Here is a 27,142-nt window from a genome sequence, read left to right on the forward strand (position 1 = left end):
CCACAAAAATGTGATTTAGTTTTAACGTTAGTACATTTGGTATTTTATTAGTGTAATTTAGAGTAAATTCCTCACTCTGGAAAATCTGACTTGGGCACTGGAACTCTGGCATATCTAGAAAAGGAAGATAGAAAGGTTGACATTTTAAAGGGGGGAACACAGGATTTAATCAGTCACTTCCATTCATTTAATCAATTCATTTCTCATTTCCACGAGAAGGACCATGTCTGAATCCTCACTGTTTCAAAAACTCATCTCTTGACTGAGTCTCACTAAAAATCATTGTGTATGAAGGAGCAATTTCTGCTTTGACCTTCCTTGCTACCGTCTGTAGTGCTCCTCAGTCACAGTGGACTGTCCCCTGCTGTTTCTTCAGTATTCATTAATTGCTATTCTGTCTTTCCTTCCTGTTTCTTCCCTATTCTAACATACGCATACATACCACGTATGCATAAACCTGGATGGATCAAAGCCAGCATTAATTTTATGTGTATATTCCCAAACTTCAGAAATATAGCAAAAAACCAATCTATACCTGATATAAATTTAGCAAATCTTCAGATTTTGTAGAACCAGTTTCCCTCTATTTTTTATGGGTGTCTGAGGAAGACTGGGATAGACGACTTTCTCCTGTAGCATGTGCTCGGTAACTCCAAACAATATTAGGCCTTCATTAAGGTGAGAGAAATACATAGGGCAGCTTGGTTGCAGTTGAATACACATTAGTGGAGAAATTACCAAATCTGAAAAGGTAAATTTCCCATTGACTAAGTATTTTTTTGAACACTTCTGTCTAGCACTGGAAATGAAGATGCTGCAGCCAATTAATGTTTTTATTTACTCTCTGTCGTTACTACATGTGATTTTTTTAAAAATACACAGTGAGTGAGGCAAGCCCTTCTGTATGAGATATGGATATTTTTAAAGGCATACATGAAGTGGAATTCAGTGAAAACAAATTTTTGGATAGGCTTCATATCCACTGGTAAAAAGTACCAAATATTACTGCTATATCCTGTACAGGTTTCCATATTGTGCTTATAACATGTAAAACCTGACATCTAATAGATCAGAGTGATTACACTGGCTGGTGGAGTAAGTCCTGGCCTTTAAGCACAAAGACCAGGTTTTAGAAACAGGTCTCATTTTTCTGGGGGGCAAGCCCACAAGAAGACGCATCTAACGCCATCTCTAAAGCAGGGGATGCTAGCAGCATGTGTTAATTTGGAGCAAGCAGGATAGTCATCACCATGCAGGACAAGAAAAATAACCCCCTCTGATAATCTGTTGCCTTTCATATCTTTTTTATATCTAAAAATCCCACATATAGTACGCAGAATCAAAAATTGATTTTTTGCAGTATACACAAATCAAAAATTCAACTTCTTCATGGGATTTGGCTTGACTAACCCCCTGCCTCACCCTTGCCCTTTCTTGCTCTCTTGCTTTTCTTCCACAGAAGAAGTAAGCCAAACATTACAGGATGCAATCACAGGGATTCCCAGCCAGTCCCTAAGGTCTTGTTGGTGGCACTCACATTTTTTCTTCCGAGATGGGTACCAGGCTGTGTGCTGCAGGGATAGGCATACATAGTGGAATTCAGTGAAAACAAATTTTTGGATAGGCTTCATATCCACTGGTAAAAAGTACCAAATATTACTGCTATATCCTGTACAGGTTTCCATATTGTGCTTATAACATGTAAAACCTGACATCTAATAGATCAGAGTGATTACACTGGCTGGTGGAGTAAGTCCTGGCCTTTAAGCACAAAGACCAGGTTTTAGAAACAGGTCTCATTTTTCTGGGGGGCAAGCCCACAAGAAGACGCATCCACTGGTAAAAAGTACCAAATATTACTGCTATATCCTGTACAGGTTTCCATATTGTGCTTATAACATGTAAAACCTGACATCTAATAGATCAGAGTGATTACACTGGCTGGTGGAGTAAGTCCTGGCCTTTAAGCACAAAGACCAGGTTTTAGAAACAGGTCTCATTTTTCTGGGGGGCAAGCCCACAAGAAGACGCATCTAACGCCATCTCTAAAGCAGGGGATGCTAGCAGCATGTGTTAATTTGGAGCAAGCAGGATAGTCATCACCATGCAGGACAAGAAAAATAACCCCCTCTGATAATCTGTTGCCTTTCATATCTTTTTTATATCTAAAAATCCCACATATAGTACGCAGAATCAAAAATTGATTTTTTGCAGTATACACAAATCAAAAATTCAACTTCTTCATGGGATTTGGCTTGACTAACCCCCTGCCTCACCCTTGCCCTTTCTTGCTCTCTTGCTTTTCTTCCACAGAAGAAGTAAGCCAAACATTACAGGATGCAATCACAGGGATTCCCAGCCAGTCCCTAAGGTCTTGTTGGTGGCACTCACATTTTTTCTTCCGAGATGGGTACCAGGCTGTGTGCTGCAGGGATACTGCAGCTATCTATTGCTGAGCCCTTTTAGGGGTCAGGACCGTAACTTTCCACAGTGGCTTGTGGAAAGCTGCTCATAGGGTCCCTAGTTTAAATGGTATGGAGCAAAAGTGATGGTCCTTTTACTTAACCCTAAGCGTGTTTTAATACTGTTTGCATACGGTGGAAATTTTAAATATTTGTCTCCCTGAAAACACAGAACCCTCCCAAAATAATTAATGAGGTTTTTAAAAACTGCATGCAGGGAGCACTGGGGTTGCACAGGACGCACTCAGAAGTCAGCTCTCTATGTGCACACTTAGATCTTCGTCTTCTGCATAGCTATTATGCTGGAGCATTTTATTGCATGTCAATATAGTAATTCTAACATAGCATGCATGTTGGATAATGCTTTAAATAAAAATTTAAAGCCCATTTTGTAGCACCATATAGAAGCGGGTACTTCTTATGGCAGGCAGATTCACTTTAATTCTCAGATTACGCAGTTTAATATGAGATAATGCTTTTTCTATCTATTACCAAAGCACGAAATGAAATCTATAAGAGTGACTGACCTTAAACTCGTAACTGCCATTCATTTCAGTCTCTGTAGCCCAGCAGACTGGCTGCTGAGAGCTATGCTTGCTTGCTGTTTTTGTGAGTCTCTGCAGATGCACATTCGCCCACTCTATGCAAACATGAATACACTCTCTTTTTTTTCTCTCACACTGTCTGGCATATTTTCAGAATAACTCTTCGAAGACTTTCTGAACTGCTGGGTATGATTGTCTGATTATTATTTTTTTAACTGGGAACATGTTTAGTCCAGTGTTATTTAAACAAGCTTATCTCTTTGATCAAAGTCTACAATCTGAAATTTGAACAGGGTAGGGAGGGTGGGTGGGTGGGTGAGGAAATCTATCAAGTACATATTTATGTGTGTGCTGCTGTCTTAGCTGTGTGCCTGCAGAGGTACAAATGTATATTGCTTCAGAATAATCTTGCAAATATAAATAACTTCGGCTATTTTAGTAGATGTTCTGAAAACATAGTATTATTACTAAAATAAAAACATTTTCAGTAAACTTTTCTTGACGCTATTAGTGAACTGCATATTCAGGTTTTCAGTTTCTTGGTTTTTTTGAAGGTTGAGCCGAATAACTGTGGAGTTGTTTAAGTATAGCATAGACTTTGCTAGTATTCAAAGCATACTAACTGGAGGCCATATATTAATGCGTTTAGGGTTGGCATTGACCTATTTCACTGACTGAACCACAGACCACAGCAATAAAGCTAAAGAGCTTGAAACAGTTTCTGGAGGCTTTCATTTAGCTGGTTCAGGAGAACTGGTTTGCACAAAGTTAAAATTATATGGAATGAGATTGCAAGATGAAGCATGCGTGCCACACCTTTTCATTATGTTCTCTCTCTCCCCTTTTTTTTTCTAAATATAACTTTGAGAGGCATTTCAGTTTCTTTTAAAGCCGATCCCATTTGATTATTTTAGATTACTTGATTTTCTAGTCTGATTTCAAAATTCAAATTTGCTGAGCTTTTGTTCACAGGACTAGGGAAAAGAATTTCCTGTATTCAATTCACATGTCATGCAATCAAATAATTTTTTCCTAACTTTTAGGATCTTCCTGTGGTGAAGTCTGGATGATGTTTTGGTTCATCATTTTACAGCCTAAAAAGAAGCAGACAGAAATTTCTAGGATAATCTAAAGCTTTTCCTCACTTTTTAATGTTACTATTACACTCTAGTAACTTCAAGTTGCTATTACTGATGGAAGTATATTATAAACCTTTTCTTCTACGTAGATAACATACACCCTTTAATTTTGTTAGCTAGTTTTATTGACTGAGGCTCGTGACACACACACACACACACACAGAGACGCACACAGACGCACGCGCTTGCACACACACATTCTGCTTTGCCCTATCTCAGTTACAGCATAGTCCTACCCAGGGTCATTACAATGTACACATTACATATTTCTAGCAAACATGAAAATGAATCAAACAGGAGGAGAGATAAGCACAGATAGATTGGAGCCTGCTGAGGAAATAAAAGGCAGTAATCTGCCTGACCACTGGACTACTCTTCCTGGTTGGATTTAAGTGTTCTTTCCCGTTAGTTGCTGCGGAGCGCTCGCTACCCTGAAGTGAAAAATTAAGTAACTAGTAAGAATGAAGTAACATTTAGAGGGACAATTATTTGGTATAACTCCAAAACTAATTGTTTCTGAAGTGATGTTTAAACCAACATCGGCACAAGGCAAGAGTTCCTGGCTCGCGGCCAGCACCTTGTAATGCATATTAGCGTAGATGAGGAGTTCCTAAAAGTTAGAGAGAGGGAGAGGGAGAGAGAGAGAATGTGCGTTTTCAGTGCTCACTCTGCATTTGTTTGTATCCTCCTTCTTGCGGAGATTAGAGGAATACCTGTGTAGTGCTGCTTTATTATGATTTCTGCTGAGCCTCAGAATAGGTTCTGGTGTTTTTTTTAGGTGGAGTGCCAGCTGCCGATCTCGCTGTTGACAGTAAAAGCAGATATGTTCCTTGCTCACTGCCATTAGCACTGACCATGACCCTTCACACCAAAACCTCTGGAGTTACCCTGCTGCACCAGATTCAAGGCACTGAACTGGAGACGCTGAGCAGACCTCAGCTGAAGATTCCCCTGGAAAGATCGCTCAGCGACATGTACGTGGAGAGCAACAAGACAGGCGTTTTTAACTACCCAGAAGGAGCCACTTACGATTTTGGTACTACGGCTCCAGTGTACGGCTCTACTACTCTCAGTTATGCCCCTACTTCTGAATCTTTTGGGTCCAGCAGTCTGGCAGGATTTCACTCGCTGAACAATGTCCCACCAAGCCCAGTGGTGTTCTTGCAAACGGCGCCCCAGCTGTCACCCTTCATCCATCATCACAGCCAACAGGTACCCTATTACCTTGAAAACGAACAGGGCAGCTTTGGGATGAGGGAAGCTGCTCCTCCAGCCTTCTACAGGTAAATGCTACAGATAATTTTTCTTTCTTCTTTAAGCGGATGAACTGAGAAAATTAGAATGCGGAAATCTGTATGCCCTAATCTTTTCTTTTTGTGTAAAGGACCATGTGATTTGATTGAATCATCCACGATATCTAGACCATAAAAAATACTGTTGAATAAAACAAAACTGTAATTCACAGCTCACTGTGACTGTAAGCTGTAAATTTTGAAAACTGTACATAAATGAGAAACAAATTGGATAACGAGTATAAATGCTTCCTGGGAAAACATGAAATCATAATTGATTAAAGAATGGCGAGCGACGTCCCTGTTGTAATATATTAGAATACTGTCTGAAGTATACTAAAAAGACTTCCACCATCACACATTTCTGGGTGTGAGTGGTTGTTTGTTCAGCTCTTAGCTGGTAGTAAGAGCATTTTTCTCCTCTGGCTTCCTATACAGTGTGAGAAGTAGCTTATATAGGAAGTAGTTCAGAAGGACAATATCCTTCCTAATCAAACTGTTAGGGTTGACTCAGTGACAGTATTTCAGTCAGTAACCACCTTCATGAGCTATCCTAAGAGCTGCGTACATATTAACCTGCATTTTTCATTGGAGGGTGATATATATTAACCATAAATCTGGCATGCTGCACTTCAAAAGATAAGGTTTTTTGGGTTTTTGTATTTTTGTCCCTCCATAGAAGTTGTTTTTTTTTTTTGTCTGGAACAGAAAGATAAAAGTATCTTTGAAGGGGGGAAATAATTTTCCTTGGTTTAAATATTGATTTTCAGTTTTGAAAACATTTACGTAATTTTTTAAGTAAGTGGTAGAAATTGATAGAACTGTAGCTTCCAGGAAAATGTAGTCATACACACCAATACCCACACTGTTAATGTTTGTGCAGTGTTAATAGCATAGTTTTGCATCGGCTTATTATACTGGGCTGGAATCAAAGTGAACAGTTAGATGTAATTTTTTTTTTAAACTCTGTCTGTATCTCTTTATTTGAGAGATACAGGTGAGTTTGCTAGAAATGGAACGACTATGAAAAAAATAAAAGCAAGTTATTTTTTCCCTGTTGAAGGCCAGGCTCTACCAGACTTATTTGCACAATATAACATGTTACTGTGAACAGCATTGTGTGTTCTTAAAGACAGTCTAACTCAGCCCAACTAAGAATATGGTAGCAGAATCTGGTCCAAAAAAACAGATGGTGATTGCACTTTTCGCAAATGATTAATCAGTTTTGGGGAGCAGATGGAATAAAGACTGGTGAAATGATGGATAATCGTTATGTCAGACTGTCCAATACAGTGATCTGTTAACTGAATTAGTTCAAACAAAATGCATTTTAGTGCAACCAAATACAGTACCTCTAGGAAGAGTGAATACATGTCAGAGCATAAAGGTCTTGAATGATTACCAGTGACTTGGGAATGAAACTGCACTTTGCGCTTGATTAAAGGGGGTTTTTTTCACATGAACGTCCAGTGCAAACCTATGGTGAAAAGTGTGTAAGTGACCTTAGATATGTAAACAGTGGAGTATTGAGTTTGTGAAGTTGAAATACACAGGCAGAAAATGTACTATAGACGAGGTATTTTACTTCAGGAGGAATCAAAACCAAGAATGACCTGGAAATAGAAGTTGAACTATGGAAATAACGTCCGTTTATTTTTAAACAGTGAATTGAGGTGAGACACTTCAAAATAAAATTAATGTACTTTTTTAGTTTAACTACTGGAGCAAACATGTAAGGTCAGTGCTGGATTCCCCATTTCCTGACATTTCTCATCAAGGATGGGTGTCACCCTTGAAGATGTGTTTTAGCCATGTGCAATTGATGAGGCTTAATGCAGCAGTAATTAGGTGAATTTATGATCTTGGATGTGCAGGTGGTTTATCTGCATACAGTGTTCTACAAATGATTTAATGACCCCTTCCAGCCATAATTCTGTAAAGCGCATCTTATGTGGTAGTAAGAAATGTGTATCAAAGTGCTTGCTATGATTATCTTTTGTTAACAGGCATAGTACTCTTGGAATTAAATTGATAAAAGCTTTGGGGTTTTTTTTATTTTCATTTTTGCAGGATTGTATTTACAGAGTTATCACCCTCACAACATTAAATATTAGGTCTTTATTCTTGTGTTTTGGCACAAATCCAATCACTGATAGTCTGTTAAAAATAATTTGAATAGGTGTTCAGTGTCTCGGAAATATTTAAATATCTAATCATGGGGTTTAAGAAGAAGTTCTTTAAAAAATATTGTAATGCATGAATTTCCAATTTGCTTTATTCATTTGGCTAATCTCATTGGTTTCAATTGGGTTATGGGAGAAAAGAGAGCATGGGGCAGTGTAAACTGGCAATGAATAAATTGATGTTGGAGATTGGAAGATGTCTGACTACCAAAATGGTGAGTCTCTGGAACAACCTACCAGTAGATTTGGTAAAGGCAAAAATTCTCAAACCAAAAGCCTGAACAAAATTTAAAATGGATCATGATCAGTTTATGATATGGCTGCCTGCTTCTATAATAAGTAATGTAACCTAAGACCCAGAAAGACTCCTCTGCAATTCTCATTTACCTTTCTGTGTAACAGAATTGTGCTGTTTGGCTTGTAAGACAAAAATATTTGCATTGCATCATCCTGTTATACTCTGGATTTGAGATGCAGATGCTGCATTTGATGATACAAGTGGCTAGGACAATAAATAATCATTGTAGGTTGGAGCTGAAATTATATTCTGTTAATACTTGGATAAAATGTTAAAAATCTTCAGTCACAAGACTCAAAACTTACTATATGTGATAAGGAAAACTTCTAATGTCAATTTGATTTTGTCAGTAAGTATTCAAAATCGTGCTAACTACAGACACATATGTAGTTACATGTGTATTAATTCTGAAGTTATATTTTATTTCTGTCAAATAGTGTTTCCTTTTCCAAAAGGCTTTGTCTCTTACTGCAAGATAATAACAGGCTTCTAGATCTAGCTGCAGAACATATTGATACATAAGGAAAAGAATGATTTTGTAAAGAATACAAAAAATTTACCCATCGTCTCCTTTCTGGAGTCTCTAAATCATGGAACATCAGAATTTGAGAAAAAAGAAGGGGCTTAGTTAATTGAAATTGTGCTGTCTTTAGCTTGACCCCTTTTATGTCTGACCTTGTGGCTGTTTTTAGAGGGAGCCAAACTAAAATACCTTTCCCTTATCTTACAATGTCTGTATCTGCCAGTAAAAGGGAGAAAACATAGCGCTGGCTATGTTTTTAATTCTCTTCAAATCTCACTTATATTTTATTTTCTCAATCATTTTTATAGTGGTTTTTTTTATTAAATGCTGATTAGTAGTTGATTATTATTACAGGAAATCTTGTATTCATGGATATTACAGTAATTAATTGAAAGATTTCTTTTGTTCTTAACTATTAAATTTGAGTTCTGGTTATTTCTGGTTATCCCCTTGTGCTTTTCGGCAGGTTTTTGTTCATTCAGGGAAACAACAAGCAGCCTTTCAGTAGCTAATTTACCTCAGTAAATTCCTACAGACAACAGCAAAGATGAATCCTTTTTGTTCTGCCAGTGTGTGATGTTCCTGTGTCACCCCACTGAGTTTGCACTTCTCAGATCTGAAGTAAAATCGTGCCTGTATTTCAGGTTCTCTGTAGCCTGTGTTTGGTGCTGCTTCCAAATTTGGCCAAAAACCGTGTAAAAATGGACTGCACCTACCAGCTACCTGACAAGGGAGTTGTCTGCCAGTTTGTAGTGAGTGACAGAGGCAGGGCAAATCAGTGTGCAAACAGAAATACAGATGAAAAATCATTCATTTCTCCCTTACTTATAGTGGCTAGTTTGTGAGTATCTTCTAGTACCTCAGGCTCTAGGTTTAGATTAATATAATAAAGTATTTATTTAGCTTTAGTCCCAATTATCATACTGAAATTGACTCTGAATCATTTTAAACCTGTTGTTCCAATCAATATGATCACAGCTTTAATTTTTAATGCTTGCTAAATTTGAGAATGATTACAAATGTAGATCGATCCCTCTTCTGCTGTAATTCATAAATCCATCAGTCTGAAAAATAGTTACTTAACCTAATATGTATTTTTTTACCTTGTCTGATTCATTATGAATCTTTCTAGCTCTTCATGCTGAGTTCTGAACAAAGTGGTTTTTTCCAAATTTTAAAATTAAAAGAATGTTACAATGAATGCAAAATTCAAAGATTTTTTTTTTTAATGCGGTATGAGGTATTCCTTAACATGAAGGAGTACTGTGTAATGTAGTGTTTTGTTTGGGTTTTTTTGTTGTTGTTGTTTATTTTTCTCTAAAGCATCAATCTGTTCTAAGGTCCCCTCTTGAACGCAGTTCAAGTGTTCAGGCAGTTTCTTGAACACTCGGAGTGTTCCTGTTTTCAGAGCTTGTGCTGATATCCCTGACAATTTTACAGCAATAGATGACTGTAATGAAAGAGACAGGAAAACATGGAATTATCCTATCTCATGGAAGTGTTGTAAAGATAAACCTGTTAATGTTCTGAGATACTCACACATTACAATTATGAGGGACTTGTACATACCAGCTTTACTGTTTCTGCAGTTCTTCTTAGGGTATGTGCTGATGTGGATCCTGCTGCAAGTGTACTTGCACCATAAAGTCACCAAGCCATATTTTTGAGGAGCACATGTGTTCTGTGCCTCCTTGTGCCCCTGAATAAGGCCAGGCAGCAGTGGAAAGGGGTGAAGGAGCTGTGATGCTTCCTCATTATCCTCCTTTCTGCCAAGGTAGGGACATGAATCTTGCCTGCTCTCTCAGAGCTTCCTTTCCAAAGTTTTCTTCTTACTGAAGAAAACTTTCTTCACTTCTTTAGCAGATGTATTTTTTGTGTAAACCACAGACTCAGGAAGTGCTCCATATACCAAGTCCTTTCCACGTGGATTTAAAACTTGTGGTTAAAACCATGTTTGTTCAGGCAGCCCGTGTGGATGGGGTTCATCTGATTAAATATAGACGCCTAGGGCTTGATTCAGTTTTCCACTAATTAGGCATCTGGTGCTATTTGAGAGGCCGTAAGGTCAGATGGGCCTAGCAGATATGACACAGGACCTACTGTGCAGCTATACCTTTCTGGAGTAGGAGGTGGGTGTCAGTGAGGGTCATCACCTAGGACACCTCAAATGGCATGCGGCATGGACAACAGCATCAAACCTTCACATGGACTCCCTTAGTCTATGGAGACACAGAAAGAGGCACTGTGAACACACACATTGTCCCTTTCTAAGGTGTCTGATTAAAATAGGCCAGGTGCATTAGGCTCTGAAAGGGCGAGTTTCTCTTTCTAGACTATGAAAGATGGCTGAAGTGACTCATTTTGGTACAGATATCTACTGAATGAAGGTGAATGCCCAGTGATGTTGAAAGTTACATGAAATGAATCCCACCCATACATCTCCTGTTTCTAAAGAGTCAAAGTGGTCAACATCTGTAATCTCCCTTCAGATAGACACTGCACTATGTCCCTTGGGAGGAAGATGGGGAATTGACTCTGTGTCATTGGCCTTGATCACTCTTGCTCTGAGGCTATTGAAACAACAAACACTGCTGGCCATATCTGCTCTGATAGGGAAGGCATTAGTTGCTGGCACCAGTTCCTTCAGCAATTGCAAAGTGAACATCAAATGCCAACATTTTTTTATTAAACCAACAAGAAAGGCTGACTAGAGCTAAGGCATAGCTCCAAACAAACACAGAGGAGAAGAGCCCTGCAAGTGAAGTCCATCCACTTCTAAAAAATTGAGATTTTGATAATTTGATATTGTTGACAATGAAACACTGAAACTAATCATGGACTCCCTGGTCTGTCTGCAGGGAGTTTTCTGTTATCTATTCAGGCATCAGAACTGAGATTAGAGCGGAGATACTGTCCTTCAACATTCTCGTTTAAAGTGTTGCTTTCATTGCATTCATTACGGGGGCTGTTTGGAAAATTGGCTGTACAGAGAGAAGTCACATCTGAGGTTGTGCACTATCCCTATGTATTTGGGTGGCCTTTCCAGTGAACTGCAACAGGTCATTGTTTACCACAGCTCATTAGGAACCCTGATCAATGTGACACTGGGCAAGGCAAGGCACTTCTGCTTTTCTGCCAAGCTCAGATTCCAGCTGCTGGGAGGGTTCTTACATCATCTGACTCAAGATATTCCTTCTTCTGGTGCAAGACTATGAATGCGTGAGATACTGCTTGCCAGATTTAACCTACCACATACTTACAGTGATAGCTGTTAGAGACAAGAAGATCATAAATCTGCAGGATAATCTTCTTCCTTGACAAGATACTGATAACAATATTGGATTCAGGAGTGATCAGGGCATTTTATTTTAACCTTTTACTAGAAAAAGAAAATATGGTCCTCAGAAAATAAGGAGCTTAAATATGACTGTCCTAAACATAAAGCCTGTTTGATAGATGTACGTAACAGTTTCAGTGGTCTTCCAACCATTGCAGTGACAGTCTTAACTAATGACACTACTGCCAGGATCTATATAAATAAGATGCGTCCCTTTTCTTCACTGCATGGAAGCCATTAGTAAAAGTAAAAAATAACGGTAGAGGTTGAAAGTCAGAAGTAACTAAGAAGGCTTCTTAAACAAGCAGTTGGTGACTAACCGTGAACAGCTGTGCATGTAACCACTTCACATCCAGTGGGTGGAATTTCAGTCTACAATGACTGTTCAAGAGTGCAGTCCATCTTGAATCAGACAACATGGGTGGAATATGTCACATTCTGTTTCCACGTGCTGCTCTCTCACAACACTGCCAACTGTCAAAACTTACCTCCGCAGGACCCAGGAAGCAGCATCTGTGTAGAGTAACTGCTGAATGCCACAGTGGAGAGCCTTCCTCTCCCTTTGAGGATGACACACCAGTGAGCGTCTAGGCAACACTGGGCTGCATTTAATGCCCATGCATTTCACTTCCCATTCATAAACTATGCGAGTAAGCAGTGTATTTTTCCGTCTTGATCATCGTATCCAAATAGGGAAACTGCTTTTAAATGATTTTCTAGGGAAAAACTGTATTTGTCCTTTGAAGATTTTTTCAGTGTCTCATCAATCTGTGGTGCAAATGTCCAATTCAATTGCAACTTCCAGTCTTCCCTCCCTCTTATTTTATTACTTGCTATCATGCAGAAACACTGCTTTCATCACTGCAACCTACTTCAGTACTGATTTGTGCTGCTAAGACATGACTATGGAAAACTTTCTAGGATCCTACAAAGGGGGCGTCAAAGCTATGAAGAAAGGGGAAAGGAAATTTACTGCAACACAGGAAAAGTCTCAGCTCATGCTAAATAAAAATAGTTAGGAAGATGCTGTGCAGAAAGCAGCAGCTGCAGAAGAAGATGTGGCATAAAATTTAGGCCCCAAATCTTAAATCACAAAACTGGGAAACTCATAATACACTTTCCAGTTAGCCTCCACTGCCATTTTTACGTGTAGCCCTGTTAAAATTGGAATATCTAATACCTACTGCTTTCTGTCTATTTCCCTTTTTCTTTTAATTTTTTTCACTTTAAATGTAATTCAGGTTTGTGAGACAAGATCTATTCATTCATAAATCCATGAAAAATATTCCATTTTTTAGAAACTTACTTTTTTTTCCCTCTTCAAGTTGATCTGTAAACGGAAGCTTAGAAGGTGCTAACTCTAAAAATCATCATTTAATTTTACTGTTGAAGACAAGTACTATAAAATCTGATCTTTGGCAAAAATAAAATGTCACATAATACCTTGTCATCTGTGTTTTCAGTTTACAAAGTTAGTAAGCATTTTTAAAACATTTGTTTTGCTGACCTATCTTCATCAAGCGGTATCTAGTTATTATTCAGTAACTTGTATCAGCTGGTGTCTAAAGAAAATTAATTCAAATAAGCGTTCCCTGCTTTGGTTATTAGTTACAACTTGAACTTGACAGTAAGATCCCTGTTTCAAATTACATATCACAGAATCCTTGTATCCAGGAAACTGTAGCTGTGGCAAAGAATACTATGGCTGAGAGTGTGCACCAAATCTAGATATCTTTGGGGAGCTAATATGTCAAAGAACAACTTTGTTTGCTTCCATTCTGCAGTAAAATGATACTCCTTCAGCCAAACTGATAAACACAAGCAAGGAAAAATGTGTATTTTGCCAACATATGAGCCACCATAGCACATTTATTACCTTCCAATAGTTTTGCATGGTTTGGATTATTTAGAACATATAGGTTGAAAAATATTTATAGCTTTGTCTTGCCATGCTATGAGAAATACAATTCTAATTTTCATCTACAAGGGTATCAATAAGACAGAAAGCATGCAAATCCTGGAGATGGTGGTTCAGCAGAGTATTAAAAATCTGAGAGCATTCTAATTAGGTTCATGGAGAAAGGTGGTGAGATAGAAACCCATATAAAATATCATAGCTGAAAATTTTAATGGCAACAATATCAGAACCAGTACAATTGTAAGAGGCATGTATTAAGAGTATCTATCAGGCATATTGCAGCTTAAGAAGTCAAACATTGCTAAAGCAGGTTGCACATTGATAAGCTGTTGCTATTACTATTTCTTCTTGATCCAAGCAATAAAAAACCCAAACAAAGTGGAAATAAATCTGATTCTGCAGAGAAATTTTTAAACACCCTGGCGTAAAACTCCACTTTATTTATAGACAGTTCTAGTAACACTGCTTATTATTAAGTCTGCCTAGGTTCTCTGCTCTTCTTTGGTTACTTATGTTGTCCAGCTTTGGCTCACATTTTCAGTGTTAGATGATTGTTTCAGGTAATTTTTTTTTTTAGCATTTTGACAAAAAATGGCTCAAGTTTCTAAGTATCATGAAGGGAAAAGGAAATTTTGCTATACTCACGCAGAAAAAACCCAAAACTTTTTCATTGGCCAGCCTAGACACCTTTGTATTATAGATATAGCTCTGATATTTGGTAGTGTGGGAATGCTGTCAAATCAGCGTTATTTTTGTTTGATTTTCCCCAGAAAACCTCCTCAAATTTAAGCTACAAACTCTTGAAGCATCTCACTATTCACAGTGGGAATTTGTTTGCGTTTGATAGCTAAATTAGATGAAATTTCATCTGCCATGCATGCTCCATCCTCTCTCAGTGATTATATATTGACTTGACTGTAAAAGCACCCTTCTCTGACAAAACTTGCGAGGTTGCTTCATCGCACAGCTGCATGGCTTTTGAACAGGACTGTCTCTGCAATTATTACTGTGGGCTGAGACAATTATTACTGAGAGATGAGAATCACAGAGTAATACAAGTTTGAAAGGGCCTCTGGAGATTACCTGGTCAACATCTGCTCAAAGCAGGACTAACTTCAAAGTTAGGTGAGGTTGATCAGGCCCTTATCCTGTTGAGTTTTGTAGATATCCAGGAATGGAGACTCCACATCCACACAGGACGATCTGTTACAGTGCTGAACCACTCTCGCTGTGAAAAACTTTTTCCTAATGTATAATCACAATATTCTTTGCCCAAAGTTGTGTCAGATGTCTCTCATCCTTTCACTGTGTGCCTCCAAGAAGAGTCCGGCTCTGTCTCCTTTAAAGTCTCCCATTATATAGTTGAAGACAGCAATAAAATCCTGCCTTAGCCTTCTCTTCTGAAGACTAAACAAATTCAGTGCTCTCAGCATCTCCTCATATGTCATTTGTTCCAGCCCCCTCCTCATCTTGGTGGCTGTCCACTGGACTTGCTCCAGTTTGTCAAAGACTGTCTTGAGCTTGGAAGCCCCAAACTGGAAGCAGTCTTGCAAGTGCCAAGGAAAGGGGAACAAGCTCTGCTCTCAGCCTCCTGTCTACATTTATGTTAGTGCAGCCCAGGATGTGTTTGGCTTTCCTTGCTGCCACGGCACACTGCTGACTCCTGTTCAACTTGTCAACCAGCACCCGCAGGCCATTCTCTGCAGAGCTGCTTTCCAGCCCCTTCTGTATTTCTGCAGGGGGTTATTCCATCCCAGGTGCATGGCTCTGCATTTTCCAGTGTTGAACTTCAAGAGATTCCTGTTGGGCCATTTCTCCAGCCTGTTGAGGTTCCTCTGATTGGCAGCTTTGCTTTGCAGCATATCCACCACTCTGCATGCCCCCTCCCCCCCAGTTTGGTATCGGTCATTAACTTGCTAGGGGTGCAATTTCTCCCTTCATCCCTGTTAATGAGATACTCACCTCAGTATTGATTGCACAGGAATGCTACTAGTACCTGGCCAAATTTGAACTGCTGATAAAAACCTGTTGAGACTAGCAGCCCAGTCATTTTCCACCCACCTTATAGTTTGTCTGTGCAGGCCATACCTCAGTACACTGGGAAGAAGAAAAATGGTCTCTTCTGCTTTTAGCATCTTTCTGCTTCATCTGTGTTAGTTCTAAAGAGTCTGGCAAAAGTCACACCAGCAAAATGCAGTAAAAAACTAAGCTTGCAGGATAGGAAGATGGGACGAGGAGTAAATAAAGGTGGTCTCGCTGAAGAACAGAATGGGGCCAGTGAAGAAATCTGGTGGGTCTGGTAAGGTAGAAACTTTGAATCTCTGGTGAGGTGCTGTAGCAAGCTGTTGTGAACATGGATGAAGAAAAGAGGGAGTGCTCTAGTAGGAGAAAGTAGATATTGTGTAAGGACCTGGAAGAGTTTGGGGTGGACCAGAAAAGTAAAGTTGAAGGAGAAACTCCAGAAGAAGACTGAGCTGGAGATAAAGAGTGCAATTTAAAGGTACTCGGGGACTGAGACTTGGACTGGGGACAGGGGCTATAAACAGGACTGAAACAGAGCAAATGCATGTTGCAGAGCATGGGGAAATAAAAAGGCTGACAGGGAGAAACAGGGAACATGGAGCTAGGCCTGTGTAGAACAATCTTCCAACAGGTATGTGCAACTGTTGCATTTTATTCCCCTGTCTATTACAGATTTACCCAGAAGGTAGTTGATTAGCCTGGCTGTTGGTTCGTTCAGTAGCCCAAGTGGCAGAGATTGGTGCTGTAGATATGAGCTTCCATCACTCCTGAAACACCTGCTGCCACTCAGAAGGACTCAATGAGATCCTGTTTTGGGTGTTGATTGTTTAATTTCTTTAAAGCCTTGGTATTTCTCGTGTGCATAGAGAAAATATAATGAAGTTACATCAGTAAGATTGTAACATCAGCCTTCCCAAAGCTGAAACATGCCAGAACTAAATTTGTGTGCATATATCTTTTTCTCTCTCTGCCTAATGTGCTAACAGTGAAGTGATGATACCACCACTTTACCACAGAGGACCCCTATGAATAAACATTCATTGGTGTCTGTGAGGTGCCCAAATGTTATAATGAAGAGTGCTATTGAAAATCACATGTGGAAAATTGACGAGACTGTTTTCAGAGCAGGCTTGAATAAGAAAGAAGACATGAGGCTACATATGAGCAAGGGTAAAAACATTCAAAATATTGAGTAGGTGCTCAGTCAGTGGGTATGATTTTGGAAACTAACAATGGTATTACTAAACACAGTATCTGAAATGGAACAAAAATGGTTTACAGGCTTGTTAAACGCACATACCCAGCATTTTTCTCGGAAAAAATACAGCATAAATATATTTCCACTTCAGTCCTTATATGGAATTGTATGTTCAGTTACCTTTCATTTATTTATTTCATAGGTAGATAAGGGATGACTGCACAGAAGCAATGAGTTAATGCACTAGTTTTTCATGTTCTCTAATTTGCTTCTGACATGAACTCTGAGATATGACGCTCAGTTCATCCTATTCCTTACTTAATATGAAGGATTTTGCTGGTTTCATTTCAGCAAAGCACTGAAGATCTTACTCTTCAGAGGGAGAGATGTGTTTCAGTACAAAAATCAGTATATAAGCAAACATTAAATGCTGTCTGTACCCCTTTTTTTTTCAAAAGCATTTAAGAAAATTACCTAGGCCAAGACTGCCTTTTCAAGAAGATCTAAAATGTTGCTGTATGGCTAGCACCAGCTTCTTTATTATTTATTAAATGGCAGCATTAGGTATTAATAGCTTCAAGCTGTTTTCATATATGACCCATTTTCTGACTCATACGTGCCTTGTTTCTTCTCTCTCTAATTCACTTTATTGTCAATAAATGTGGATCTGTCTGCAAATGGCAAGCAACCCGAAAGCTGCATTGCCTAAGAGACTGGCCCTGCTTCTCTGCTATCCCTCCAGGTTGTTCCAGAACTAAAACCCAGGAGAGCAGAGCAAAATGAGTTGTCTTGTTTATTACAGGGGAGATACGGTAAGAAAGAAGTGAGAACAGGTCTCCAACAGCTCCACTTCATGACTTCTGACGAGAGCCATGTTTAGGTCACGTATCAGCCTAAAATGAATGGAGTCTGGAGGTGGTCTTTGTATGGTAGACTTGATACCAGATTACTTGGGGGAAGTCTCCTTGTCCCAGAGAAATTCCTCAGGTCTGTGTCTGCCAGCTACTTGGTCCTTTTCTGATGACATCAAGGGGCAAATTTTAAAAAATAAGGACAAGGTCTGTGTCCTATGGCCAATTTTGAATCCCAGATTCAAAATCAGAGTTTTCATTGCAACTTTATCTCTCTAAGTGTGAGAGATGTTCAAGGCTGTTTTTGTGAGAACTGAGACTCCTTAAAAAGTGTAATGCTAGACATAAGTTAATCCAACTAAAATATGCCAAGTAGAAATAAAAAAAGAAATATGGATCTAATGGAGAGGCAGTAAAGTATTTCAGTGCTTAATAAATCTCAAATCACTAGCTTTACTGTACACCTTAGTCATCTCAGCATAGTCAAGCAATGGAGGTTTAATTTACTGCATACTGTGAATCATTACGTGGGAATCACTACAGAAATGTTTAGAACAGGTATTTCTGCAACTGGGAAATGAATGTAGTCTGCTGTCCAGGTTTTTTGTCTGTGTTAGGCTCTACACTAAAATTGCCATGGTGAACAATTAATTGAGGAGCTCCTTTTATTCCTTAGATTCCCATTTCGGTACTGTCAACACTCTCAAGCTATTTTCTTTGCCTGTTTAATCCTTGGATGTTCTGAGGATGTGAGGTGCTATGTTTCTACCATTAGGCGTGTGCACAGCTGCTGTATAGGAGGAGCAAGTCTTGTACAAGATGATGCAGTACAAAAATTAATTTATACTTGCAGTCAGAGGTTCTGAGATAAGATTGAAGTTCAGTACAGATTCAGATACACAGAAGATCAGATATTAATCCTCATAGTGTTAGCTGAAGTCTAATACTGAACAGAATTAGCACCCCACTAGAGAAGAGTAATTCCTATTGAATATGATTTTGCATAGATCTAATCTATAAGCCCATTTCAACTGTATTTTCTGACCAAATGAATTTATAATAATAAGAGCATACTAAATCCATAACAAAAGATTGAACTATTGTGATTCATTAATTTAGCAAGGCTACCTTATTACGTCCTTGTAGTTACTACAGAGTATTTTTGAGGGGAATTGATGGATTTTAAAGGAGAAATAAAATATTTCATTAGGAATCTTGTTGCTAAGCTTGAAATGACCTTTTTTTTTTTTTTTTTTTTTTCAAAATAGTAATAACAATTGCTTAAGCTTTTAGGACAAAACTTGAGTCAGTTCAATTTCTTGTCTGAGACGATGCCCTTTTGCTTTTTGCATCTGCACATATCTCTCAAGGGGTTTAGCTGAATTCCATCTGACAAGTTCAGAAAAATATCTCCTGTCTCCCTAAACAAGACAGAACCCAAACCATTTGTTAGAAGGTGCTTTGAATATGAATCGAATCTGAACCAAAACCTACTTGCAGGTACCTGTTCATACATTGTAAGTTCAACAAGCGTTGATGCCTGTTGTGTTTGGTGGATTTTTGTGGGTCTGCAGAGCTGCCTCATATCAGGGGTGAGATGCTCTTTATCTAAATATTTCAATCTTGTTGCTAAGCTTGAAATGACCTTTTTTTTTTTTTTTTTTTTTTTCAAAATAGTAATAACAATTGCTTAAGCTTTTAGGACAAAACTTGAGTCAGTTCAATTTCTTGTCTGAGACGATGCCCTTTTGCTTTTTGCATCTGCACATATCTCTCAAGGGGTTTAGCTGAATTCCATCTGACAAGTTCAGAAAAATATCTCCTGTCTCCCTAAACAAGACAGAACCCAAACCATTTGTTAGAAGGTGCTTTGAATATGAATCGAATCTGAACCAAAACCTACTTGCAGGTACCTGTTCATACATTGTAAGTTCAACAAGCGTTGATGCCTGTTGTGTTTGGTGGATTTTTGTGGGTCTGCAGAGCTGCCTCATATCAGGGGTGAGATGCTCTTTATCTCTCTTTTCCTATGTCTTTTTCTCATCTCCTGACTCACTAGCATGTGCAGCAAGCAAGCCTTCTCTTACACATCATGTTGCAGAGTTACGTGTACTTACCTTTTCAGAGCCTGCTGCTGTGCGTACACTTGCACCATTGTTCAATTCCTGTGGGATGTGTGCTCCAGAGCGTGGAGCTGGAGAGGAGCTGAGCTCTTGGGTAGGAATGCAAAAGGTTTTCCACATTTTATCAGCAAGTGAAAACAGGAATCAAGAATATGTCTCGTGTGACAGTTCGCTCTGGGATTTGTGGTGCAGTGCTGAGGCTGGAGAATGAAGACGCAATGAAGACATATTCAGCCAGAATCTCTGCACTGTTGGCTTATCTTTCCATTTTACGTATGATACTTTCCAAGATAACCTGATTGAAACTGGTTTTGGATTCTGGATTTGGCGACAGACTGTTGTTGGTTAGAATTATTTAGCTTGGTGATCTGTAAATCTATATAAATATGTATGTGAAATCAAGTGACTATGGTGTCAAGCTTGGATATCTAATGCTACATGCTTGAATTAAAAAAAAAAGTACCTGAGATGCTAGATGGAGCCATATGAAGAAAGACAGTACAATTTTAAAACTGTTATTAACGTTTCAAAATATTTTTATTAAGGTTAGAACAACATTAAAACCAAAACAGAAGTAAATCAAAGAATAGAGACCTTTTGGCAATAATTCAAATATGGACCAATTTGTCTTACAGAATACTTTTGATATACTTTTGAATACATGGACTGTTTGAAAATCAGGTGTTAATTTTGGTCATATTTATACCACAGTAAGCCTAGCCGAGAGCCTGGTGTTGTGTCCTAACCTGCTGCTCATTCAGATCTTTTTCTGGAAGAGTAATGTCTGAAATACGGAGTGTTGGAAACTTCTGGAACCATTTTGGTGTGAGGAAATGCAAAATCTGTTAGGTTGTTTTGAAGAAAGGTGAGCCATAGCTGCTGGTTACTGCTCAGTCCTAATGCCACGAGGGGCTGAGTGGCAGTGAGCAGATCCTGCCAGCCGTCCCAGAGCAGAGGTGAGGAGGGATGTGCTGCAGTCAGCCGCCAGCCTCAGCTCCACTAAGCTGCTGCTTTCCTGTTGAGGCTTGCGCTGGACCATGGTGGGTTAGTAGGTTTGCTGTGACAAGCTTAGTGCAGCATCCACTTCCAACATTCAACTGTATGCAGCAGGGAATATTTTGGTTAGAAATGAGTAAATAGATGGTTTTTCTGCCCTAGGTAGCCATTAGAGAATATTATGCAACAAAGAGAAGTTGAATCCTGGGTGGTTTTTTTTCCCTTTCATTTATAAGAAGCATGCATACCTGCAAAAGGAAAAAAAAGTAAGATTCAGCAGGGGTTCCTTGTGTCTAGTACACTGGTATTATGTGTGTCCCATGGGAACAGATAATAATATGTTTTTAAATGTCATGACAGAAGTGCGGCTGCTGTGTCCGTAATACTGTACATTTAATTCTGTGTGAATTTGTCCATTTAATGGACTTTTTCCTTCCTTTGTAATTTATAGGGCAGGGAGCAATTACTGCCTACCAACAATAAAAAGTGAGAAGATTAATGAGATGCTATGTTGTGGCACCTCTGAAGCACTTGAGCTTATTCTCTGTTGCTATGAGGAATAAGTAATGACACAAACAGATGACATGGATTTGCCAAAACAAAATGCAACTTTTTAATGTCTTGAAACAAAATTATCACCAACACAAAAGGCAAGTGTATAGATTTCTCACAGACCTAATTTCCCACACATTGCTGTATAAGTTACCCCAAAAATATGTCAACAAGCAGTTTTGCAAACACATTATTATGTGCAGTTGGCTACTTGAATGTATTTCCTACCTTTCATGAGCCATGTTCTCCTTCCTTACTATTGATTGCATATTCAGCATATGCAAATTTATCTGTGAACATTATCTGAATAATTTAGGTACTTTGGGATAATTTAGATAAAGTAGATATGTAAAACTTACTATTTACTATTTGGTTAGTACTGATGATTGAGACACCTGCACATGAAGAAAGACAGAAAGATCTGCAGTCTACAGGCAGGAAAGACAAGATACAGAGGAATGAGGACAAGAACACAGTCCAGTTTTTCAATCTGCTATTTTAATACTTTATACCGTTGTAATGTAACCGTTAGTCTGATCAACTGAAAGCTGCCACTGAAAGAGTTTTTCCCCTGTCACATTTCTGGTCACGATTCCTGTGCCTGCATTAGTAAGCCAATGTGACCACACAGTTGGGCTCCTTCCTTCTTCACCCTGCATTTTCTGGCCTCCTCCCTTGCCTCAAGTCTTGTGACTGTGTGTTGAATAACATTAATTTGCTACGCTGGGCCTAAGTGTCTATGGCCAGAAATGAAGGGAGAGCAATACTGCCCGGTCTGGAAGCAGTTTGCAATTACTGCTTCTTGGGCATAAAGAAAAATGACAGCCTTTGTAGCCTTTAACACTAAATTTTCAGAAGTGATGTCTAAGGGTTATTTAGAGAGGTGCTGAACACTTACGGCTCTCCTTGAAGGGAAGGAGAGCTGTAGGATCTAAGAAATTTAAAATCAGTTTGAAAATGAGTTTGGTGGGGGTGTCTCAAATTGTATCCTTTATATAACAACCTGTTCAGGTTCTATTTCTTATTAATTTTATTTTCTATTTCTTACACTTTCAACTATATTTTTAGTGTACGTAATTTTCTGTTTCTAGAGATCCTCTATGGCAAATGTAATAGATAAGTGATGTTTTATTTCACTGTGTGTCAACAGGGCCTGGCCTTATAAAGCTAGCACACACCTAACAACTAGGCTACATGGCATTGCCAGACTTCACTGCTCTGTTTCAAACTCTAACATGTTTACCACATGGTTTACTGTTCATTAATATTCAAAGAACGAATTGGCATGAAAGTATGAGTCCGGTACCTCAGCTGGAGCAATGTTTCCCCACAAACTACCCAGATTTTGTGAGGCATCATATTTCTGTGCATCCGTCTTTCCTCCATTTTGACTGAAAGGACAAACTAAAGCATGCTACTTTGAGGTCTGTGTCTTCCCTGCTAGGGTCCAGACCTCTCAGGGCTGAAACTTAGCAAAATTTGTTATTAATTTTTCTTAACAGAGGAAGAAGAGTATGTAACAAGCTACAAAGCACAGGTATTCTGTTGGCCCGACAGCACTAGGGTGCTGTGAATACTTTTAGCAGCCCAACTCTGCAGGTGAAATGCAGCCCTTCTTGTATGCAATGACTGGTCGGTGTGATGTGTTTTCAGAGTGGCTATTTGCCTTCTGTCATGCTTTTGTCACCTGTCCTTTGATTGGTAACACTCAGCCATGTGCTTTTGAACCATCCGTTACACTTGTTATGCTTTCAAGCATATGACTTTCAAGTCATATTTGAATTTCTGGGATGCATATTCCTTGTACATGGGCATCAGCTAGGACTGGTGCGTCTGTCTTTTCAGCTGTTAATCAGGTGTCGCACCACAACATGCAGTGTACCAGTCTTGGACTGGCTTTCATCTGCTGCTGTTACTGCAGGCTAGCCGTGGCCTGCAAGGAAGTTAATCTGCTCGTATTACTGGGATTGCGCGGGTCCCATGTACTAGTAGTTTGGTTTGATGAAACTGGCTTAAGCACAAATGGGTCCGTATGTTTAGGAACTCTTCTTTTCTTTCACTGGGCCCTAGACTGTGCACTGTTAGTCCAAGGACTGTAGAGGCTCTGTTCCTAGGGTTTACTGTTTTGGGGCAAGAACAAGGAGCGGTGGATAAATCACATCTTCGGGGCAAGTACACAAGCATTTTTACATGCAGGTGTCAGATTTTCCCAAATGCCTAGTTCCTTCCCTGCTGCCCATATCGTGTCTTTGGGCTTGGCACCTCTGCCTAGTCTTTTTCCTGTATTCTTGCTAGCAGCTGGCGTAGAGTGCCTTGTAGATGGCCTGGGTACTCTTTGGGAGAAGATTTTTGTCTCTTCTCTGTGCTTTATATCAGTTGGTTCAAGAGGTCTGCATGCACTTTGATGAACTTAAAAGCATTACTTTAAGTAGTCTTTTATTTCACCAGGGTTTATTTTCCCGTGGCCTAGAGCCCTCTGATTTCTTTGTTGGGACCATATGTGGCTGTACCAGTGTTTTGTTTCAAAAGTGTATTTTCAAATGCAGCATACCCCTTAAAGCTACATTTTCAGTTTAAAATGTCATTTTAAAGAAAAATAGCCATTTGAAATGATAGATTGGTTTAGCTTGGAATTTTTGAAACAATGATATCTAAATTGTAATGTCGTGTTATACAGTCTGCATTCCTATTTAACATATTTTTTGAGGTTGGTGTAAAGGAGAACATTTATATCTTTCAATCATTTTTCTTTAAAAACGTCTTGTTTAATGTTGGTCATTGAAAGATTTTCCTAGGAATTTAATGAAGCTTTGGGTAATTGGTTAAACTGCAGTCTTAATGTGTGCATCTGAAATATTTGGAAAGAGGGCTTGCCCAAGACTAAAAGGAACACATGAGCCCATAAAAGTCCTATGAAGGCATGGTGAAGGAAGATTTATGACTGATTCCTGTGTTTTTGCTGGCATTTACCTTTGAAATAGTCTGGAGGTAAGTGTAAGAATCTGACAGCACTTCCTGAAACACCCTTTTCCAATCTGTTGAGTGCATTTAACCTTTTCCTTTCAGATGGTAGGATTGTGCTAGTTTATCTGAACGTTAGAAAAGAAAAAAACCAGCCTAGTGACTGAGTAATTCTGAAGGAAGTTCACTAGGAACAGTGAAACCCGGAGCAAAGACAACTTCTGGATGTGTTACATTCTTATATGAAAGGCTGAACTTCAGCTTTTTCACAAAAGCCATGTTTTAATTCTAAGACTCATATAAGAAATGCAGTGGTACAACTTTTCAACTTAGTCTTTGAGGCTTAGCATAAATTTAATGGAGACAAGGGCGACTAGATATTTCTAAAAGTGTGAAAGCTGTAGCGGATATACACCAGAGATTGTCAGCTGAAGCTGGCCTTTTGTTTTTTCCATGCTTCCAGCTTTTCAAACATTTTATTCTTCATATTGTTTACACTGAAGTGAGATGTTCTGCGTCCACACTTCCAGAGTGTTTGCCTGCCGGGCCCTCCACTTTGACACACTTGCGGTCACAGCTGATGGCCACACTCAGGCCCCTGTTGCTTCTGTCCCCAGAGCCATACAGCCACGCACCAACTCAGTATTGCTGCCAGAAAATCATGTCTGTGCGGTGCCCGGAGGCACTTTGTCCGTCAGCAGCATTTTCATCAAATTTGGCATGTTTTTAGACAGTGGATTAAGGTGTTTCCTCAGATTATATGACTCTATACACTAGTGTCTGTGGGATTGCCTTACTGAATGAGATAGACGGTGTCGGAGACAAATAGTGCCCGGCCAAAACTGTGCCTGGCAGGAGGTAGAAATGGGCACAGAAACCCTGAGCTAGTTGGCTGATCATTATTTTGGATGCCAAGGAACTGGATCAAAATATTTATTTCACTGGTATTGTTCCTTAAGGAGTAGGAGGATCATCCAGTGAGCAGGGATTCAAAAGATACATCAAAACAATAATTTGCAGAGATTTTACTCCAAAGATAAAATAGCACTATTAATTTTTAAATAAGCAGATGGTATCTGCCAGTTGTTAAAAGCAGCAGAGATCTGTAAATGGGCCACTTGAAATGTAAGTATGTAAGACAACATTTTTCTAGTGCTGCTTACCACAACAGAATCTGAAACATTAAATATTTCTCAAATTCACTAAGGGTCAGTGCAGTGCCCAGCCTTTGGGAAGGAGAAATCTAATGCACAAGTACAATAACTGGGGAATTACTGAGTAGGGAAAAGGATTGCAGAATAAAAAATAATCTAAGGGGTAGAGAAGATCATAAGCTAAATACAAGTCAGCAGAGTAATCTTTTGCAGAAAAGGCAAATTTTATTCTCTGAACAGAAAAACAGATGAACAGGTCAATATGTTGTTTCAGGAGAGACTGGCAAGGCCTCTTTCAGAGTTTTATGCCCACTAAGGGCAAGCAAAGTCCTCATGAGAGCAGCAAGAGGATGGGAGAATTGGAGAGGAGACTCTGGAAGGAAGGCTGGAGGCTGAGAGATGGCGTAGCAGGAACCTTACAAAGGGAAAATGTGTACTAAGAGGGCAGCAACTGAATTGTTCTCCAGGCTAACCGGAAATAGCTGAGGACAAATGAGCTTAATTTCCAGCAGAGAGGACTTAGGCTGGACATTAGGTAGTGAAGCAGCAAACAGTCCACAGAGAGAGGCTTAATCATTGGAAATGTAAGGGCAAGTTGAAACAAGTTCCTGTGGGGCAGGTCTAGATATATAGTCCTTTAAGCAATACTCTGTCCTTGCTTTACTGAATGGTAGTATATAGTGATGGCAGAGTATGTAATTTCTGTAGGTCTGTTTATGTCACTTTCACATCAAGACTGCAGGGCAGTTTGACTACTGATAGAGGTAGCAGCAACTTCTGCACCAGGTTAACCCTGCAGAACTGTCCCTCTGGATGTGTCTGTAGATTCTTTTTGCTTATTATATACGTGTTTATTTCTTCGTAAATGTGTATTGCATGAAAAGAAATGTTTTGGTGTTCGAATATCTTTCTGTCAAAACTTTTTAAGATCAGGATTTCTGCAAAATGAAAATCCCACAGAAAATATTTTTTCCTTGAAAATTAAAAAAGAGGAATTTTCTTGTCTGAACTTTTTCTTTGCCGAAACTAGATTTCTGTGCTGATTTCAATAGTCTGCAAAACATTAATGAGAACAGTGTTTTTTCTTATTTCAGAAGTGAAATTCTGGCAAGAAATATTATGGCATTTATCATGGCTTGCATGGCATCTCTCAATTTGTTCTTCAAAGATGTGTTTCTGGCCCCCATTTTATCCCATGGGCAAAGTGTCCTGGCACACAGAACCTCAGGGCTACAATGGGAGTGGTTACTGTGATGAAGGCTTGCCTTATAAGAGGTGCAGTCCCAGTCCAGAGGAGAAAAGACAAAAGTACAAATTGTATAAGGCAAAGCCCTGTACGTAAATGAAATTTCATAGCTTTAAAGGTATTATAAAGAAATACTTGTGTTGATTTTTTCTGTAACCTTAAAATATTTTAATTCTGTTTGGACTGACTTAAAACATCGTAGTTTTTCTTGTTGATAGTTCACAGCATTTATAATGAGCTGCTCACCACAGAGTTTCAGGAATTTTAAGTTCAGCCTTGGTAAAATATATATATATGATTTTGTCCTTTTATGATTAACGAGTTATATGTGGTCAACAAATG

The 27,142-nt window shown here is 39.0% G+C and overlaps 1 protein-coding gene across 1 annotated transcript in view; it reads left to right on the top strand.

The window, feature by feature from the left end:
* The window catches only part of ESR1 (estrogen receptor 1), a 174,778-nt gene that overhangs the window by 51,342 nt on the left and 96,294 nt on the right, over nucleotides 1-27,142 (top strand). The window contains exon 2 of the mRNA XM_019472647.1: nucleotides 4,925-5,429. Coding sequence (XP_019328192.1) covers nucleotides 4,925-5,429 — 505 coding nt within the window. The remainder of the gene's footprint in view (nucleotides 1-4,924; nucleotides 5,430-27,142) is intronic.

This window comes from Aptenodytes forsteri, unplaced genomic scaffold (assembly GCF_000699145.1).
Source record: "Aptenodytes forsteri isolate BGI_AS27 unplaced genomic scaffold, ASM69914v1 Scaffold82, whole genome shotgun sequence".
NCBI classification, from domain to species: Eukaryota; Metazoa; Chordata; class Aves; order Sphenisciformes; family Spheniscidae; genus Aptenodytes; species Aptenodytes forsteri.